Genomic DNA, 19,493 nt, shown 5'->3' with positions numbered 1-19,493 from the left:
AGAGCAAGCAGCTCCGCCTCCAAGTCTTCATCATTTCCCCCAGAGTCCATCCCTCCGTCAGGATCCAGGTCTAAGAGCAGACCCATCTGAGTGACACAGAGAGAGAGAGAGACAGAGAGAGAGAGAGAGAGAGAGAGAGAGAGAGAGAGAGAGAGAGAGAGAGAGAGAGAGAGCGAGAGAGAGAGAGAGCGAGAGAGGGAGAGAGAGAGAGCGAGAGATTAAATATTTAAATACTGACCACTTTATTAATTGTCTTAGTCTACAATCATTAGTGTTTAAATGTTTAATAGACTGTGGAGCGCTACAGCAGGAAGACTGGAGTGAGCGGGAGAGAGACTGAAGGAATGGGGAGGAGAGATAGAGGAATAAATAAAAAAAAGAAACAGGTGGAGAGAGTGGTGGTGCTGCAGTGCACTCCGACCGAACAGAGAAAAAACAAAGGGGAATTGTTTTTCATTCACAGATGGAGCAGTTCATACTGTTTGATCACAGTCATGAGAGCCTGTTGGGAACTGCGTCCCTGACAAAGAGAACGGACAGACTGATCCAGGACAGTCACGGCCGGCCGTCTGGAGCTCAGTTTATGGAAAGGAAAATACGACCTTAATGTCAGTATTAAAGTCACGGAAGAGAACATGTAAACATAAATAAATAAATAAATGAAAAAAGATGAGGAACTGATAAACAGAAAAGGAGCAACAGCCAACCGACACATAATCACGTTCTCAATCACGTGTTTCGAAAAACAGCGTTTACTTTATAAAAAAAAAATGCATGAGTAAATACAAAGTTAATATTATGACCTTGACTGAATGACTCTAAATTCCCTTTGACTTTGTTTTCCATAGTTTCTGCAACACACGAGGTTTTTTTTCCCCCTGTATCTTTCTTTAGAGACAGTGCATCCCAAAACGGGCCACACTTACAAAAAGCCAATGTCATTCAGCCACTAATTCAATCAATAACAGCCACACAATCTATTCTAATCTAGTTGCTGAACTTTTAGGATAGAATAGAACATAGAACGTTGAGACATAATGGGGAACTGATTCAAACCTTCCATGAGATGACCTCATCTCATTACACAGAGTGTGCATGACATCACCTGTGACATCATCATTGTGTAAAAAAAAAAAAAAAGCGGGTGTCAGCATTCCATTCTCAATGACATAAAAGGGGGTGTGTAGCCAAACATTCAAAAAGGAAGAAAGGGGACATTTCTTCATGCTGCATAAGTGTAAATAATCATAACTGACATTACCATAATTACTGGAGTAACATCACTGTCTCCATACACACTGACTTTCAATCATAAACCGTATGGAACCGACGGACGATGACAGATGAGAAGAGAGAAGGAGAAAGAGTGTGTGAATGTCAATCTGTAAGCCTGACAAAGGCAAACAACACAACAGCACTGAGAAACATGACGAGGCTTAAACCCGTGCAAATCCCCCTCCTCTACAACTGCCCAGGTCTGAATGAGATCGACGTAGACCTGCATTACGTGGTCAAACTCAGTGAAAATCGTTTCTGTGAAACCTGGTGTCTGAATTGGACACAGGAGGAGATCTAAATAAGGGCAGTATCACTGACTAAGCAGTTTTGACTCTGTTCTCTGGCACACTGCAGTCTGCTTACAGCCAAGCCCTGATCACTGCGCTGCCTGCAAACGGCTGTCACAGCTATGCGCAACAGCGAGGGAGTGGATACGACAAGGCAAAGATGCTAAGTGAATGGGCAGATCACAGTGGGGTCGTGGGGTCGTGGGAACCCCCCCCCCCCCAAAAAAAAAACCCCAGGACAGTACCTGTTTGGCCCGGGCCGCTCCTTGACCCTTCTGCGGGGGGTTCCTGCTCCGACTCATGACCAGATCTTCACACACACACACCCACGCGCACACACGTATAATGGGTCACAGATGGGTCAAATCTGAAATGAAGAGAAAACAATGTCAATTAAAAATAATTATCCATCATTCTTTCACCCTGCTGTACAGTTCATATATGTCCTATCTGATTAGTTGAGATGCTTTACTGTGTCGTAGCTGGAGATCAAAGGTCACATTTCTTTATTGCTTTGACTTAGCGCTAACGAATGTCAAACATGAATTCAGCCAAGAGACAGTGTTGTGTACCGTGTAGAGTTCATACTGAATGATGCACTGAAGTGAACCAAACTGTTCCAGGAACTATGGCTTGAGCCAATCTGTTACTAGTTTTATCTAAGTGTATTCCACCTCTGAAAGAGCTACGCGTTATTTTACGCGACCTGTGGCGCTTGACAAACTGTTTTACCTCATATCGCGAGCTTAACGCTGGGCTACGCTACGTTTCATTCCGTCGTTTCCAAATACGGTTATAACGTATGATTTACACTGTTGGTGTCTTGTTTTCACTCGTGAATGACCGCACATGTACGAATCGTTAGATATACTCACATCCTAGCTGACAGTTAGCGAGCTAGCTTTCACAGTAACTCACACAAATTTTTCACATATATATTGCTAAGTTTTCTGATAATAATCAGTTGCTGATATGGAACACCATTATAGACAGTCGGAAAAACTAAACCTGCCGTCTGCATTTCCTCATACAGAAAGATATCGGGTGGAGAGAATAACTTGGCGATACATGAGAGTACCTGGCTATTCCTGTCTGACTGCAAAAAAAAAAGCCAAGTTTGTATTAGCTGGTTAGCCATATAGCTCAACTTCTAGTTTTATGTTATATTTAGGGCATTACCTGAGTCATGGGTTTCTTCTCTATGCTGTTAATGTAATGAATCGGTTCCTCGTCGATGTGATATTTTGAGAGAGTCGTAAGTTCCACCTATGCTATACTAGTTGACTTGCCATTGATAGATGGATAGGTACACTTCCTGCTTTCCGCCTTGTTTCCATGAGCAACGGGAATATCGTGCTTTACGGCATTTGGGGAACGCCCACGTGCAATGTCCTTAAGTGCTGATCTAGGATCGGTTTTACCAAGCCTGTGCTGGATTTACGCACCGCTTGATAAGAAACACCGCTGGTCCAGTCAAACCGACACCCGTGTATCAAACTAATTTCACAATTGCTTTTCGCCCCATCGTGTAGCCGAGAGAAAATCGGTCAAACCTGCTAGAAATCAAGCGAACGTTAGTAAAACTATAGAAATGGAACGAAGTACTATGTCACCCTGTCGCGTGGCACTGTTTTTTCTTTAAGTTTTGAATAATAAAATTGTTAGTTCCAGCGCAGCTCCGGATCAATGTTAGCTAATGCTGCTAACAGAAAAGTGTCAGTAACTCAGCATTCTAGCGTTCCCTCTTATTTCAGGTAATTTATTCGTTTTTGTCCAGGTTTATTTCAGGTAATTTATTTGCTCGTCTGTTCTTTCTTGGTAGGGTAAAAACCACCCGGTGACACAATGACCAAAAGAAAGGCCCAGTTTACAGGTAACATGCTGGATGAATGAATTCAACTCCCGCGTGAGGAAGCTAAATGTTACACATTATATATATACACACACATATAAAAGATAACCAGTAAACATGTCATATTTGACTCTCATCATTTTCCCTGAACAGTAGCAAATATTGCAGCAGTTTCACACAGTGATGAGCTAGCGCCTTGTCTCCTATTCTTACTCCTGGTGCCCCACCCGACACACCTGAGGTCGCTAATCAAGGACCTGATAGTCAGCTGGGGAGTGGAATAAGGGAATTTAAAGCAGGGAATGATCTAATATATACAGTACTGGGGCCTTCGGGGCGGGGGGGGGGGGGGGGGGGGGGGCGCTGAAGTACAGAGGTAAACAGGAGTCAGATAGAGGCAGAAGTACAGAGGTAAACAGGACTCAGATAGAGGCAGAATTACAGAGGTAAACAGGAGTCAGATAGAGGCAGAATTACAGAGGTAAACAGGAGTCAGATAGAGGCTGAAGTACAGACATAAACAGGAGTCAGATAGAGGCTGAAGTACAGACATAAACAGGACTCAGATAGAGGCAGAAGTACAGACATAAACAGGACTCAGATAGAGGCAGAAGTACAGACATAAACAGGAGTCAGATAGAGGCAGAAGTACAGACATAAACAGGAGTCAGATAGAGGCTGAAGTACAGAGGTAAACAGGAGTCAGATAGAGGCAGAAGTACAGACATAAACAGGAGTCAGATAGAGGCTGAAGTACAGAGGTAAACAGGAGTCAGATAGAGGCAGAAGTACAGAGGTAAACAGGACTCAGATAGAGGCAGAATTACAGGGGTAAACAGGAGTCAGATAGAGGCTGAATTACAGAGGTAAACAGGACTCAGATAGAGGCTGAAGTACAGAGGTAAACAGGAGTCAGATAGAGGCTGAATTACAGAGGTAAACAGGACTCAGATAGAGGCTGAAGTACAGAGGTAAACAGGACTCAGATAGAGGCTGAAGTACAGAGGTAAACAGGAGTCAGATAGAGGCAGAAGTACAGACATAAACAGGACTCAGATAGAGGCAGAAGTACAGAGGTAAACAGGAGTCAGATAGAGGCTGGAGTACAGAGGTAAACAGGAGTCAGATAGAGGCTGAAGTACAGAGGTAAACAGGAGTCAGATAGAGGCTGAATTACAGAGGTAAACAGGACTCAGATAGAGGCTGAAGTACAGAGGTAAACAGGACTCAGATAGAGGCTGAAGTACAGAGGTAAACAGGAGTCAGATAGAGGCAGAAGTACAGACATAAACAGGACTCAGATAGAGGCAGAAGTACAGAGGTAAACAGGAGTCAGATAGAGGCTGAAGTACAGAGGTAAACAGGAGTCAGATAGAGGCTGAAGTACAGAGGTAAACAGGAGTCAGATAGAGGCAGAAGTACAGACATAAACAGGAGTCAGATAGAGGCAGAAGTACAGAGGTAAACAGGAGTCAGATAGAGGCTGAAGTACAGAGGTAAACAGGACTCAGATAGAGGCTGAAGTACAGAGGTAAACAGGACTCAGATAGAGGCTGAAGTACAGAGGTAAACAGGACTCAGATAGAGGCTGAAGTACAGAGGTAAACAGGAGTCAGATAGAGGCAGAAGTACAGAGGTAAACAGGACTCAGATAGAGGCTGAAGTACAGAGGTAAACAGGAGTCAGATAGAGGCTGAAGTACAGAGGTAAACAGGAGTCAGATAGAGGCTGAAGTACAGAGGTAAACAGGAGTTAGATAGAGGCTGAAGTACAGAGGTAAACAGGACTCAGATAGAGGCTGAAGTACAGAGGTAAACAGGAGTCAGATAGAGGCTGAAGTACAGAGGTAAACAGGAGTCAGATAGAGGCTGAAGTACAGAGGTAAACAGGAGTCAGATAGAGGCTGAAGTACAGAGGTAAACAGGACTCAGATAGAGGCTGAATTACAGAGGTAAACAGGAGTCAGATAGAGGCTGAAGTACAGACATAAACAGGACTCAGTGTGTGACTTAGGCTGTTGATGATTAAGACTCTTGTCATGTTAGGGTTCAAGCCCCCCAAACAGACAGCTCTTAGAACGAGGAGGCAGAGACGTCCAGTAACAGAGGAAACCTCTACTGAAGACGCTCCAAACCTGCTCACCTCAGACAACAGTCAGGTACCTGGATATTAAACCTGCTCACCTCAGACAACAGTCAGGTACCTTAATATTATACCTGGATATTAAACCTGCTCACCACAGACAACAGTCAGGTACCTGGATATTATACCTGGATATTAAACCTGTTCACCTCAGACAACAGTCAGGTACCTTAATATTATACCTGGATATTAAACCTGCTCACCTCAGACAACAGTCAGGTACATTAATATTATACCTGGGAGGTGTTGATAGTAGCACAGTGTGCTGGTGTAGCTGGTCACACACAAGCTAATGATGATTTTTATGAATTGCAGTTGGCACAGCAGTTTAATGTAGAATTATGTTGTTAAACCCCCCACTTCCCACTCTCAGTGAAATTCATGGAATTTTTATTACATAAATGATGTATTTTTCAACATTTTTGGTTGCAGGAGGCAGACACAATAGACTCAAACTACCAAGATGCATCACTTCCAGGGGATCATAACCAGCCTCAGGGAGAGTCTATGACATCACAGGCAAAAGGAGAACCAATTAATCCTCCTCTAAGTACTGAAGATGTGTCGGAGAAAGCCAAAAATGCAGAGTGTAACCCATCTGAGTTTCCACTTGAGATGGAAAAAGACACAGTTATTACCATGGAAACTTTAGAACTGCTCACTGAGGGCCAAGACAAACCAAATGAGGAGAATAGTCTAGAATGTGCCGCTGAGAATGAGTCATGCAGTCAACTCCCGCTGCAGTCAACTCAGACCGTCCCAGACCTGTCAAACCCTTCTACACCCAGGTCACCAACCAATGCCAGCCAGCCTGGTCCACGGTCTTCTCTAGCTAAGGAGGAGTGGCATATCAGTGCAGAGATGGATCCAAAACCTGAAGAGCCAGACCCAGAGAGAGGGACAGAGACCCTACCGCTGAGAAATCCTTTGGATGGTGAGATTCAACCACCACCGGCGGACCCGGACCTCGATGTTACGGAACCTCCCGCGAAAAAAAAGAAAACGAGAAAAAGGATGGGGATGTGCGGGCTTGGGGAGAGGGGGAGGAGGAGCCGGTTTGACGGACAGCTTAGTGGAAAGGATCTGATTGGAGGAGCGCCGGTGGGAGAGGCGGGAAAGAAAAATGAAAGCGAATCGAAAAAGCGTACGGCAGACATGGAGTTTGAAGAGGTAACTGCAGTTCCAGCGTTACTGGAACCAGCCTCACAGGTGTCCACCTCGTTAAAGACAATCCAGGAGGTAATCCTTGAAGACGAGGAGCTACCCAAAACAGGAGGGCAGGGCCAGGATGAAGAGCAGAATACTTCATCGGTGGTTACCAAGACGACAGAAAACGCTCCTGTCCTGACTCAGCAGCTGGCTGGTGAAGAGCCCTGTTCTCCTGCCCCAGGGGAAGACTTGGAGAACATTCAGACTCGCCTCAGTATCAAACAAAGCGGAGCTCCTGAAGTGGAGGGGCCCCGCCTGGATGAGGAGACAAACGGAGATGTGACGGAAGAGGAGGAACCGTCCACGGTGGAGGTGGATAAGGAGGAGGTTGGGGTTATGGCTCAGGAGGAGTCTCCATCTGAACAAGAAGTGTGTGTCGCCGCAGTGACAGCAGCAGTGACAGAAAGGGATGAGAGTGCAGGTGTCTTGTGCTTCCCCACTGAGAATGGAACAAGCCACGGGTCTGAGGAAGACGGAGTTACCGTGACGACTGATGCTCCGCCCACGCCCGAGCACTGCAGTAAAGCTATGTTTGAACACGGTGAACCAACGCGGTCATCCCATGTGCTCGCACCTGCCGCACCTGGGGACCCAGGGGACGGCGAGAGCAGCGGCAGCAGCGACAATGGAGAGATCACACTGCCTGGATTGCCACCTAGTGGCCAAGAGGAGAACAGACAAGTGAGTGCGCACATTGCAAGGCATTGCAAGTGTCAGGTAATACCTGGGTTAGCAAAACAGCTTTACACTCACTGATACTGAGTGTTTTTAAAGAAGGAGACATAGAGCTCTCAGCAGAGCTCCAGATGTTCATAGTGATAAAATAGGTGTGCTTTTTACTGCTCTTTGTGCTTTAAACCAGCACTTAGAGGCAGGAATCAATGGACTATGTGGTGTTCTGTTTTAACAGACTCCTTTAGAAGGGGCATCTTTGTCCACCGGTGACCATGACCATGGTTTGACCTCTGAACCTGATGCATTCCATGACCCGGAAGCGTTTCCTTCCTCGTTCGCGTGTTCTGTGTCTGACTCCCAACTCGACAACATCACCTTAACGTGAGGAAGTGTGTGTGTGTATGTGTGTGTGTGTGTTTGATGCATAATTGAACTTAGTTTGGATATTTGCTGAAGTCTGCAGTACACAGTACATTCTCATCACACAGCGAAACAAAAGCCACTGTCTCTTGCATTGTGTGAAGAGTAGGAAAAAAGCTGATCAAAGACTTCTAGATACCAGAGCCCATGTCCTTTAGTGATACACAACAGAACCAAAACTGTGACATGTTTTGGGCCCCTCCTATGTCGTTAAATTGCTGCTCTAATTTAACAGGGGTGCAAAAAAAACAACATACAGCAGTGTTTATAACACTTGTCTGTAGTCTTTAGAATGACCAGAGAGTTAGCGTTGAGTGGAAACCTTTGATCACGTGATCAAACCTGCTGTCCCAATATAGCATGAGGGAGTTGGAGGACCAATCTGTCCCAGAATGCTCCAGCGAGCAGGAGGATGCGACAGAACTGGTCTGTGGACTCATCAGAGAACTGTCCTCTTTAAAGTAAGAATGAAAGCCACACTCTTTCTCAGTACATATGCTTTTTTACAGACACAGAGGCACACAGAAAACACACTTGTTTACTCAGACGAAGGCAATATATTTATCTTCCTCTCCAGCTTCCTTCACTTATGTTACATTAAAGTGTTTGATGCTTTTTCAAGAGTCTGGCACAATGTCCTAAAAGTTTTAAAATGATGAGACTTAAATGTCATTGCAAAGTAACCTAATTTACTCTCTTCTTCTCTGTTTCTTATGCCTACACACACAGTCGGATAGTGATGGCAGCCCACAGACAGATGGAAAACATTCGCCATGGTAACAGGATAGCGAAGCCACTCATTCATCAAACACATGGCCCTCACCACTTTGAGCTCTAGCCATGAGTAGAATACTTAGGTACTGAGGCCTTCTGGGACTTGTAATTGATTTAAGTTAGAACTAACTTGTGGTGAGGTTTGGTTGGTTGGTTCATTTTAAATTGTCTTTTGTTTTTTTTTTTTTTACCAGTGCTTGTCGTTTATCTTTATCATTTTTTTAATGACTGTTTTAACCCATTGTGATTTTCAAAAGCATACCAGGTTTTTGTTATCAGATATTTTACCCATGTTCAGTGTTTTTGGCATTGCTTACTTTGGTCTCTCTGTCCAGTGTTCAGATACACTGAAGAAGAAGTATGTAGTTGTTGGAAACGTTTTTTCATATTAACACATACACAGCAATAAAACATGTAGAAATGCTCAATTTGTGATGAGAGGTGGTGATGTTCCAGTAGAGCAAAGTAGACGGTTCCTAGACAGTTTCCAATTTTAACTTTTGGCTCAGATTATCTGGCTAACTGAAAAATCATGCTTTGTTAAACACCCACCCTACCATGTAGCCATAAAGCATCTCAGAGTAAGAGTGCTGATCTAGGATCAGTTTGCTCTCAGGATTATGACAGGAAAAAAAAAAAAAAACTGATCCAAGATACCAGAGCTTGTGTCCTTGAGTGATACACAACAGAACCAAAACCATGACGTGTTTTCAGTCCCTCCTGTGTTGTTAAATTGCTGCTCTGACCTGACAGGGGTGCCAAAATAAAAAAAACAACATCATCGTAAATCTGTCCTGGGACTGGCTAGTTGCCTTTTGACCATGGGGTCGTAACCTCAGCAGCAGAGCCGGTGGAGTGGAACTATAATCAGATCGTCCATCACAAAATCGGCATCGCGGTGACAGGTTCAGGCTCTCTGGTGAACTCGTATCACTCTCTTCCACACACTTATTACGAGTGGTGTGCGCCCACAAAATTGACTTTCTGTGCACGTTAGCAGGGTCTTTCCACCAGTTGCTCTCGACTCAAGCACTGGGAATCCTCCAGACGGCCCAGTTCAGTTAATACTTAAACACCAACACACACCTGGTTTAAGGAGCCAAACACTCAGTCATCAGGAGGGTAAGTTGGATCAGGTGTGATAACACCAGGCTAAAGCAAATGTGGGCTGTTTTGTGGGTTCTTAAGACTGGAACAGAGAAGCACTTCTTCCCCTGTGTTAAAAGTCAGTGCTCCCCTGTGTCTAACCCTGTGGATCCCTTTGAAAACACTGTTTCAAGCCTACCTCTGCACGACTGCGACTGGTCCCACTAATGAAGAGCCTGGTGATTTGCAGGGTTGTGGGATCAGGTATGTATGTGGTCAGAAAGTACTGGAATATTCCATTTACACTGAGGTTGGTAGGAAAAAAAAAACTGAGAAGAACTTACATGATGATGATTTTAAAATGTAGTTAGTTACTGGGATTCTGAGACATCCCAAAGGTGCAAAACCTTAGAGAGAAAATACAACTACCTTAACAGTGACGTACGCAAAAAGCCCCCTGGTTGGTTGTGTGGAAAAGGGTCTAATTTATGATTGGGTGTGATGAGCAAACCTGCCAACGATTCATGTACTTTTACGAATACGACTACGTATTTGTACTAAAAGCAGAAATTTGTCTTGCCACAGTTACATTTCTTTCGTTACTTAAGTTTAAAAACACTCACAAAACACAGGGAAAACACTGATAATATTTTTAAATGTACAAACGCATGCACAAAACAGCTGGTTAATATAAAAAGTAATTAGCACCACCCGAAAGGTTTAGGCTTTACATACAATTATTTTTAACGTAAAAATCTTTCTTACATTTTCACCACAAAACGTTGAACATTGTTAAATCAGGCAACTGTTAAAATCTTTAAAACAGTATTCGTTCAAAATTTCTGCGAATTTAAAGCGAGTCAATAGCTACCCGAGTACAAGCCTGCTTGGCTGAGGCTGAAAAATACACCGATACACCATCACACCATTGTGAAAACCAGAAATATGCAAACTAAAAACACACTAAATGATGGTACAGTCAAGTGCAGACATACATGCATTAATGAAAATATAACAAGCCACAACGTAACAGACTTGGACAAACAGGAAACCCTTTTGACAACGCTTCCCCTGCAACGCCAAACAATTATTACAGGTGCCGCAACACAAATAAAACTACTAACAAAACGTAAACACAAAACTTTTAAAATTATTGTGCCTCCACTGTCCATCGGTGTCCTCGCTTGTCAGACGAGAGTCCAGGCGCGCATCTACCTCAAGTTATTAACGGCTTTCCCGAGAAGAGACCAAATAAAATGACTTAAAATAAGTTAACGCGGAGACCTGGTGTACACTGAAGTGTAGGCGCTGTCGACCAGTGGGCAAAACCTTTTGGTGTGCGCTTGGGCTCCGGTAGCTCCGCACAGAGGGCAGACATAGCGCCGTAGATACGGGCAGACGACTTCACCGCGCTGGTCCTTCAACCAGTGAGAAGTGAACACAGCCTCCGACTCACCGTTATGTTTGCAGAAACTGCAAAACATTTTTGCAGATGGGAGAGATTGTGCTTCTGGAGTCGCGAGGCGACGGGTGGTTCTCTTTCGCTCCTTAGGAACGCGTGCGCCTTGACGCGTTGACATGGCACGTTCTCCGCCCCGAGGGGCAGAGGTCGGCGGGTCGGCGAGGAGTGTAGGAATCCCACTTCGACGGGGTACCATCGGTTGTTCACCCTCTCCAACATCAGATCCTTTCCGACGCACATCGCCTTCTCCATCCATTCGAGGAGGTCCAGATGCCGTTTTCATGGCAGTAACTGTATATGCTAAACCCATGTAGTCTCGCCACATCTCAAATTCGTGTGCGCTAGTCTCCATAGATCCAAGAAACGCCGAAGCGAACTGAAGTAGATGACACACCATCGTTGGAGCCGTCCCGGCGCCTGTCAGTCGCTCAGACAGTATGGTTAGGCGCTGCTCGCCCGATTAATAGAGATAAGAAGATACCATTAGCGGGGTGAAACCAATGGGTAAAATGAAGAAAGTTTGGCAGTCTTTAACGTATTCTCCCCAAAGTTTACTGTGTTAGTAACTAAGTACTGTAGGCTTACAAGGAGAATGTTGCTCTGGAATTTTGCGCACGCTAATTATTTCATTCTCGGGTAAATACGAATATATTAGTCATGACAGTTAAGGATGCGAGATGAAATCTGAGCGTTAACAAAGTTACATACGGGAGATATGAGTATTTAAGGCCAAGTAGTTTTAAACTATGTGGTCATGAATCAATGTAAGAACGCCTTGCTAGACCTCCAGTCCCATCAAACTTAATAAACGAGCGCTGATATATCAGCATTACGCTAACACCATTAATAGGTGCAAAAGCCATGTTCACTGACACAGTCAACGATAACACACTGGAGAACCACTACATTCGCACTTTTAATGCGAGACATTTATTTTAAATCTTTTGGTAGTTGTTCTTGTGCAATGACTTACAAACGGCTGATTTGACCTTTTCCTTGCTGTTATAGGAGAAACGGCGAAGTTGGTTTCAAATCGGCACGAACGAGCAACACGAAGTCCCACTGCTGTAGGGCTGCAGTCGCATAGGACTAATCCAGATCACCTGATTTGAATATTCAGAACATCCTGCAGTCTGATTAACGACAGCACAACAATTTCAAGTCAGATCGCGTCTATTTGTTGCATTTCTTTTAATGCATGCCCATAGTACATCACCAACACATAAAAAACATCATGAAACGTATGGGGACGAAGGTGTGTTTATTTAATTAAACGGAAACTCAGGAACACACACACATTTTAAAACCACATTTTTATGTGTTGAAAAACACACAAAAAAATCCGCATTTAGCTACCCATAAAAAGACTACAAAAATACACCGATTTGTATGCATCGGCTAGAAAGACCAGTCCATTCTGTGCTCGACCGGGGGTGACATGGCTCTTTTGGGGCATCGCTCCCAGTTTTCTGACTGGAAGAGACTTCTCACTGACCTGAAACGATGAGAATGCAACAAGAAGAACTGTTCAAATCAACTAATTAAGAATTAAAAGGTGCAATTGCATGTGAATACTGATGAAGAGTTTTGTGTTGGCAACCACTTCATATCCTTATATCTTGACTCCATATTAACAGGGTTAAACTGTGACCTTTAGCCCCAGTGCTGTGCTGGTTTCCAGGGTAACCAGTGTCAGGTGACTAGCCAGTGTCAGGTGACTGACCTGTGGTCATACGGCAGTCTCAGGACAGAGTAGAGCTCTGGCGTGTCAGGGGTCGTGACCCCGTTCTGACCTGACCCTACTGAAGTAGGTGTTACAGGAACAGAATTTGATGGGGACAGGAGATCAGGAGCAAAGTGACCTATCCCACACACACACACACACACACACACACACTTGTTACTGAGAAGCATTAAAATGAATAAGATAAACTGTGATTGTCTTGGAACACATACACACACACACACACACACACACACACTTAAATGAAAGGGAAATACACAGCAGCTGTGTTACCTAAACACAGACACACGCATACTGAGGACAGACCTAATGCTGCATGTCTGTGTGACAGATTTACCTGACTGAGGGCAAAGTGGCTGTCAATCACAGATTTGTTATTGGGGTGTGTGTGCGCACGCGCGCGCGTGTGTGTGTGTAGGAGTGTCCGCTCGCGTATGTGTGCGTGTGAGACAGAGAGAGAGGGACTCACCCAGGGCGGTGCTTTCTCTTCTGTTATGGGATGTCTCCATTAACAGAGAACATGAGAGAAACTGCTGCCGGAGGTAAGAAGACCTTTGCTGCTCAAACAAACACCTCTGACACACACACACACACACACACACACACACACACATATACACAATTCCTTCATTCACAAGTCATACAGTAACTACATCACAAAGAACTATGCACCCATTAACAGAGGAAAGGCATCCCTATCCATAAACAACATGCTTATTCCACTCAAACATGCTGATGAAAACCACAAGCCAGTAGTGTCGGTAAAACTCACACAAAAGACAAACATACTTTGTTGATTGACCAAATGTAATGTAATTTCTAAACCGTGTTGCATGGTTTTCACCTCCACACAGACAGACAGAGATACTCTTTTAGAGTGCCCGTTACCTCACGGCCCAATCGGATTGCAGCATCAGTGAAAGTCTGCCTCTCTCTTTCAAAGCTCCGCCTCTGATGCTCAAGCTCAACCCACTTATCCTGTAGTCGCTCCCACTCCTCCAGATAATAGGAGTCAATCAGTGCAGTGGGAAGAGAATCAGTTATACTGTCCTAAGAGACAGAGAGAGAGAGAGAGAGAGAGAGAGAGAAAGGGAGGGAGAGAGAGAGAGAGAGAAAATATGAAAAGAGAATCAGGGAATATGTACAACCAATTTAACATGGACAGTTTAAAAACGGTAACTAAAAGCATACCTTTTTAGTCCAGCATACTATTAGCAATTTTCTCTTGTTTTTCTCTTTTTTTTGTTTTAATGGTTTTTATTCATTTTATCTATTCCTCATTTTTTTTAAATTCTTTTTTTTAACTTCATTTAACCTGTTCTTTTAATTATTTTACTCTAAACTGTTTTATTTATTAATTTTAACAATCTCTCCTGTTTTATGTCCCTTGAATTATGTGGTTTATCCTTGCTTTTTTTTATTGTGTGGCCTATTTACTACCATTTTATTTATTTTATTACTTTTTATTATTATCATTATTATTTTTATTTCCTTTCTACTGATGTGTAAAAGCACTTTGAGCTACATTCTTTGTATGAAACGTGCTATACAAATGAAGTATTATTATTATTATTATTATTATTATTATTATTATTATTACAAATTTAGACTAGAGACTCTCTACATAACTGTATGGAGACAGAAGATCACTGATCACTATTAGAACTATAACTGTAATTCATGTAATTTTAAATTGATTTTCATTAATATATGAAGGTGTCTGTTTAGAGCTATGTATTGAGGGCAGAAGGTAAGGTAAAGGAGAGAAGGTACATTATTCTAGGACATACTGGGACCATGGCACTGTGTATGAATGAATAGAAGGTAAATTATTCTAGAACATACTGGGACCATGCCACTGTACATGAATGAATGGAAGGTAAATTATTCTAGGACATACTGGGACCATGCCACTGTTTATGAATGAATGGAAGGTAAATTATTCTAGGACATACTAGGACCATTCCACTGTGTATGAATGAATGGAAGGTACATTATTTTAGGACATACTGGGACCATGGCACTGTGTATGAATGAATGGATGTGTGTCTGACTTGCAGTAGTTGCTGCTGCATCCTGATTAACTGTCTGCTCTGATCCAACTCCTCCTCCATCTGAGTTAGCAGCTTCTCCTGGTCTGTTATCACAGTGGTACTGCCTAAACACACACACATGCACACACACACACACACACACACACGGAGGAAGACACTTGAGTAGGAACTAGTGCAGTTCAAACTACTTGTAAATTCAATGAAAAGTGTGAACATACTTAAGTCACACATGCTGGTTAGAAGAAACTGTTTGTTTATAAAGAGAGACAATAAGTATTTGGGTGGGGGTGGTGAGTACTAGGTTTGTAAATAGACTGATAATTCATATAATGAAATTATGGTCATAGGAAATGATTTATTCAAAGCCCTCCTCCTATTCTTCTCTCTCTCTCTGTCTCTCTCTCTCTCTCTCTCTCTCACACACACACACACACACCTTGTGATAACTGGCCTCTCAGTCTCCTCTGTATGTTTATCCACTCCCGCACCACTCCGCCTGTCACATGATCACCAAGAGCCTGCTCTGATTGGACAAGCCTTGAACTGTCCCACTCCTCTTCCTCGGTCACATCAGTGTCTCTGAGGGTCTGTGCTGACGACAGAGAGAAAGTGAGGAGAATGAATACAGCAGTCAATCTGAAAGTGGAAAGCTCTGAAAGAAAAGAAAGTTCTGGAAAACACAAAAAATGATTCCACTGTTAATCAGTTCAAGAGCAGCGAAATTGAAAGTTATGTTGGATGATAATCACTTGGATAGTGCTGATTTTGGTTATTTTTGGAGCTATGTTTGTAAGTTTTATTATAAAGATTCTTAAGGGGCAGTATTTCATGGGCTCCTAAAAATCAGGGTTCCCCAAATCCAGTCATGGAGAATGGAAATGCTGCTCTTTGTGAGATAAGTCATATTGAGTAATTAAGATGGGCTTAGAGACTGGGACAGAATCAGAAACCGGGACTCTCTCTCTCTCTCTCTCTCTCTCTCTCTCTGACCTGTTCCATATCTGTTCTGAGCATGTGCAGTAGCGTGGTCACGCCATGCCTTAGCTTCATGGCTTCTCTAAGCTCCGCCTCTCTCCTCTCCAGCATCAGCCTCAGCGCTTCCTCTTCTCTCCTGTAGAGGGAGACAGAGAGCTTTTGTTAATCAAATTATTCACTGTAAGAGTTAAGTTCATTCACTTCTCTCTCATCCATATCAACCAATTTAAAGGACAAATCTGCTCAACCTGCTCTTTGTTTTGGGCGTGGGCCTCATTAGGGCATTTATTAAACATTTATTGTAATTTCCTGCTCTCTGAAAGAGAATGTGTCTACCTTAATGTACTCAGATGTCATATAGCCTGCTGACGTATCTCAAAAGAAACCAACTCCTGCAATTATCCTGACCAATCTAATGTCTTTACCTATTTTCATCTGTAGAGGGAGACAGACAATAAATAACCTCAATACTCACACCATTCCATCAATGATAGATGTAATTCTGCAGTTGGCCACTAGATGTCAGCCTTAAAATGGGCTGCACTATTCATACTGTATAAGCCCTGTTGATAAGTCTGTGCTCTCAGCCGTAGTGAGAATCTGCACTTGTCTGTGTGAAGTCTATGAAACCTGAATTGTGCTGTCAAAACACCCTCCTCACCAGGGTTTAAGGATCACGGAGTGTACCTGCTGTCGGCCCTGGCAGTGCGGCCAGTGTTGACCCGTCTCCCTGCAGGTATGGGTAGGGTGTTGAGAATCTCTATAGCTACAGGGTGAAGAAGAGAACAAAACACAGAGAGATTGTGAGATACTTCTATTTCAGCTGTAGTTTGTGTATGTCTGTGTCTGCATGTATGTGTCCACGTTACCTGAATTGGTCAGGCAAGAGTGTGTGTGTGTGTGTGTGTGTGTGTGCATATACATGTTACCTGTCTGTCTGACACTGTAGTGGTCAGACAGGTGTGTGTGTGTGTTACCTTTTTGACTCTGTGGTGGTCAGAAGGGTGTTTCTGTGTGTGTGTGTGTTATCTGCTCTCCTGTGTTGGCCAGTTAAAAGTATATATGTCTGTGTCTGAAGGCTGCATGTAAGTGTGTGTTGTCTACCACCTGCTCCTCTCTCTCTGTGGCCAGCAGTGAGCTGAGAGAGGCGTTCCTTCAGTCTGTTGTTTTGTTGTTCCCTGCGTCTCAACTCTGCCCCCTGCTGGGCAATCTGTCTTTGCAGCAGTGCACACTGTATACAGAATGGAAAGAATCAACCACAAGTGACTGAGACACACGCATACGCTGATTCCCTCCCTCTCTCTCGCGCTCTCTCTCTCTCGTACACACACTGTCATTACAGAGATGCTGACATCATTTTACAGTAGCCGTCCAGCATCAGTGAATTTAAGAGCAACTGTCACTCTCTCACACTCATAGATCAGTCTCCATGCACACACCTCCCCCTCCTCCACCACACACACACACACACACACACACACACACCCTTACCTTCTCCCTTTCTCGTCTCAATGTTTCTTGAAGCCTGGCAACATGCTGGTCCTTCTCGAGAAGCTGCTCCTGAAATGAGGCTCAAATTACCACTGTCCATGTCTCACTCTGTGTAACAGTAACACTGTCCATGTCTCACTCTGTGTAACAGTGACACTGTCCATGTCTCACTCTGTGTAACAGTGACACTGTCCATGTCTCACTCTGTGTAACAGTAACACTGTCCATGTCTCACTCTGTGTAACAGTGACACTCCATGTCTCACCCTGTGTAACAGTGACACTGTCCATGTCTCTGTGTAACAGTAACATTGAATTATGATGGCAAAATAAATATGGAACAGGATGTATGATCAGTAATATTTCATTTAAAAGGTGCGCATATACACGAGCATGCACTTAATGTATTAAAAGTAATAGCACACACACATAGTACCTGCATAGATGAGGTCGTGACTCTGGACTCTTCCCTGTGTGACCAGTAGGGGGCAGGGTGGGACACTTCACTAGGTGGATGACTGGGCTGCTGGGATATTGTGGGTGCATCCTGCAGCTCTGTATGAGGGAGAAAAGATATTTGATCTCTTTATTTACTCGTAACCATATTTGCCCTGAATAGTCTGTCCGAGGTCTCACGAACTAAGTCTGCTCTCTTGTATTTTGTTTCCAACATGTTCTTATTCAAGTGCACGTGTGTGTGTGTGTGTGTGTTTTGAAGATTTTGATACCTGAGGTCTCTTGGATTCTCCTCTGTGATTTGGTGAATCTCAGCCCCTGTTTGTGAGCCATCTACATTAGAACAGAGCACCCAGATGGTGTGATGCCATCATTAATGGACCAAAAAAAACCCCTTACCACTTCTTCAAAATGTCTCCGGAGTGTAGCCGGTCTCATAAAAGATGCTGAGCCCTGACAGCCAAATGTATATTTTCACTTTTCACCTGTCCACTTAACCATAGCCAATCACCAATTTGCAATACTCTTCTTTGGTTTTTATGTTGAAAACATGTGAACCTTACATGATTACTAACCCCACTGTAAATCAGCAAGTGATTTTCCCAAGTAAATATTTCTTTTATGAGAACAGTGATTTTATTTCAGCTGAACAAATCAAGAAATTAGTCAAGTTGAACTTAGGATGCCTAATTTTTAAAGATGCAATAATATAATTGAATTAAGAATGAAAGCACCAGCCAGCAGGAAACCCCAGCTGTACATTCCAATTTAGAGATAATTCAAATGGAATAGCTCCTGTCAAAATGGGAGAATTCCTTTATTGTTTCCTACCTGGATGGACAAGGTCCTTATCCTCTCTGAGACAGGACCTTTCTCACAATAGAAGCAAAGTGACAGTGTGTGTGTGTATGTGTGGGAACTAACTCCAGCGTGGCCTGACTGCTGGCTGGTAAGACACACAGGTGACAGACATTTGGTCTAATCAGGCCAACTAGTGTTACTCCTGCAGGTTTCAAATCAACCGCAAAGAACTGTAAGACACGGAGGTGGAGTTCTATTGTTCTTTTTGTCTTTATCCCCAAAATCCTGAAGTTTTGTTGTCTTTTTTTTTTTTAAAGAAAAAACTGTTATGCTATCGTTGAGGTAAGAAAGATTTGACTTGGAGATGTTCAGTGTAAAACATGCATTGTAGAGGGGTACACTGCACTGATTGGGATCCACTGATTTGCTGGATAATATGAAGTCATAAGTTAATGATGTCAAACAGGAACATTCCTACCTCTTCTCCTGTCCGGGCAGTTTTGATCAAATGTCATACAGCCAAGAACAATATACATTTTATTAGTGTTTCCCTGTCCTGTCTGTGGATGAATAATGATTCTGCCTCTGACAGTCCTAACACGGCTACCGCGGATAGTCAAGGCATTACGGTCATCGCAGGCTGATGTGTTGGGGCAGGGGTGGAATAGGAGGCAGGTTTAAAACATACAGGTCCCATGATTCTCCAGGATCAGGGTTAGAAGTCAGTGTTTAAGAACAAGACCCGCCCCCATCCCAGTCTAACTCTGTTTTAACTTTAACTGTAATTT

The 19,493-nt window shown here is 43.5% G+C and overlaps 2 protein-coding genes across 2 annotated transcripts in view; both read right to left on the bottom strand.

Annotated features, from left to right (window-relative positions):
* cc2d1a (coiled-coil and C2 domain containing 1A) overlaps positions 1-1,871 on the bottom strand; it is a 17,268-nt gene extending 15,397 nt beyond the window's left edge. The window contains exons 1-2 of the mRNA XM_030778893.1: positions 1,811-1,871; positions 1-86 (exon numbers count right to left, since the gene is read on the bottom strand). The exon at positions 1-86 is cut by the window's left edge and continues 59 nt beyond it. Coding sequence (XP_030634753.1) covers positions 1-86; positions 1,811-1,867 — 143 coding nt within the window. The 5' untranslated portion in view covers positions 1,868-1,871. The remainder of the gene's footprint in view (positions 87-1,810) is intronic.
* Positions 1,872-10,994: 9,123 nt separating this feature from the next.
* Positions 10,995-11,537, bottom strand: nanos3 (nanos homolog 3). Its single transcript, XM_030778892.1, has one exon. The coding sequence runs from the start codon at positions 11,535-11,537 to the stop codon at positions 10,995-10,997; it is 543 nt and encodes a 180-aa protein (XP_030634752.1).
* Between the last annotated feature and the right edge of the window lie 7,956 nt (positions 11,538-19,493).

The sequence above is a fragment of the Chanos chanos genome, chromosome 7 (assembly GCF_902362185.1).
Source record: "Chanos chanos chromosome 7, fChaCha1.1, whole genome shotgun sequence".
In the NCBI taxonomy this organism is placed as follows: Eukaryota; Metazoa; Chordata; class Actinopteri; order Gonorynchiformes; family Chanidae; genus Chanos; species Chanos chanos.
This window is presented reverse-complemented; position numbering and strand designations above follow the sequence as displayed.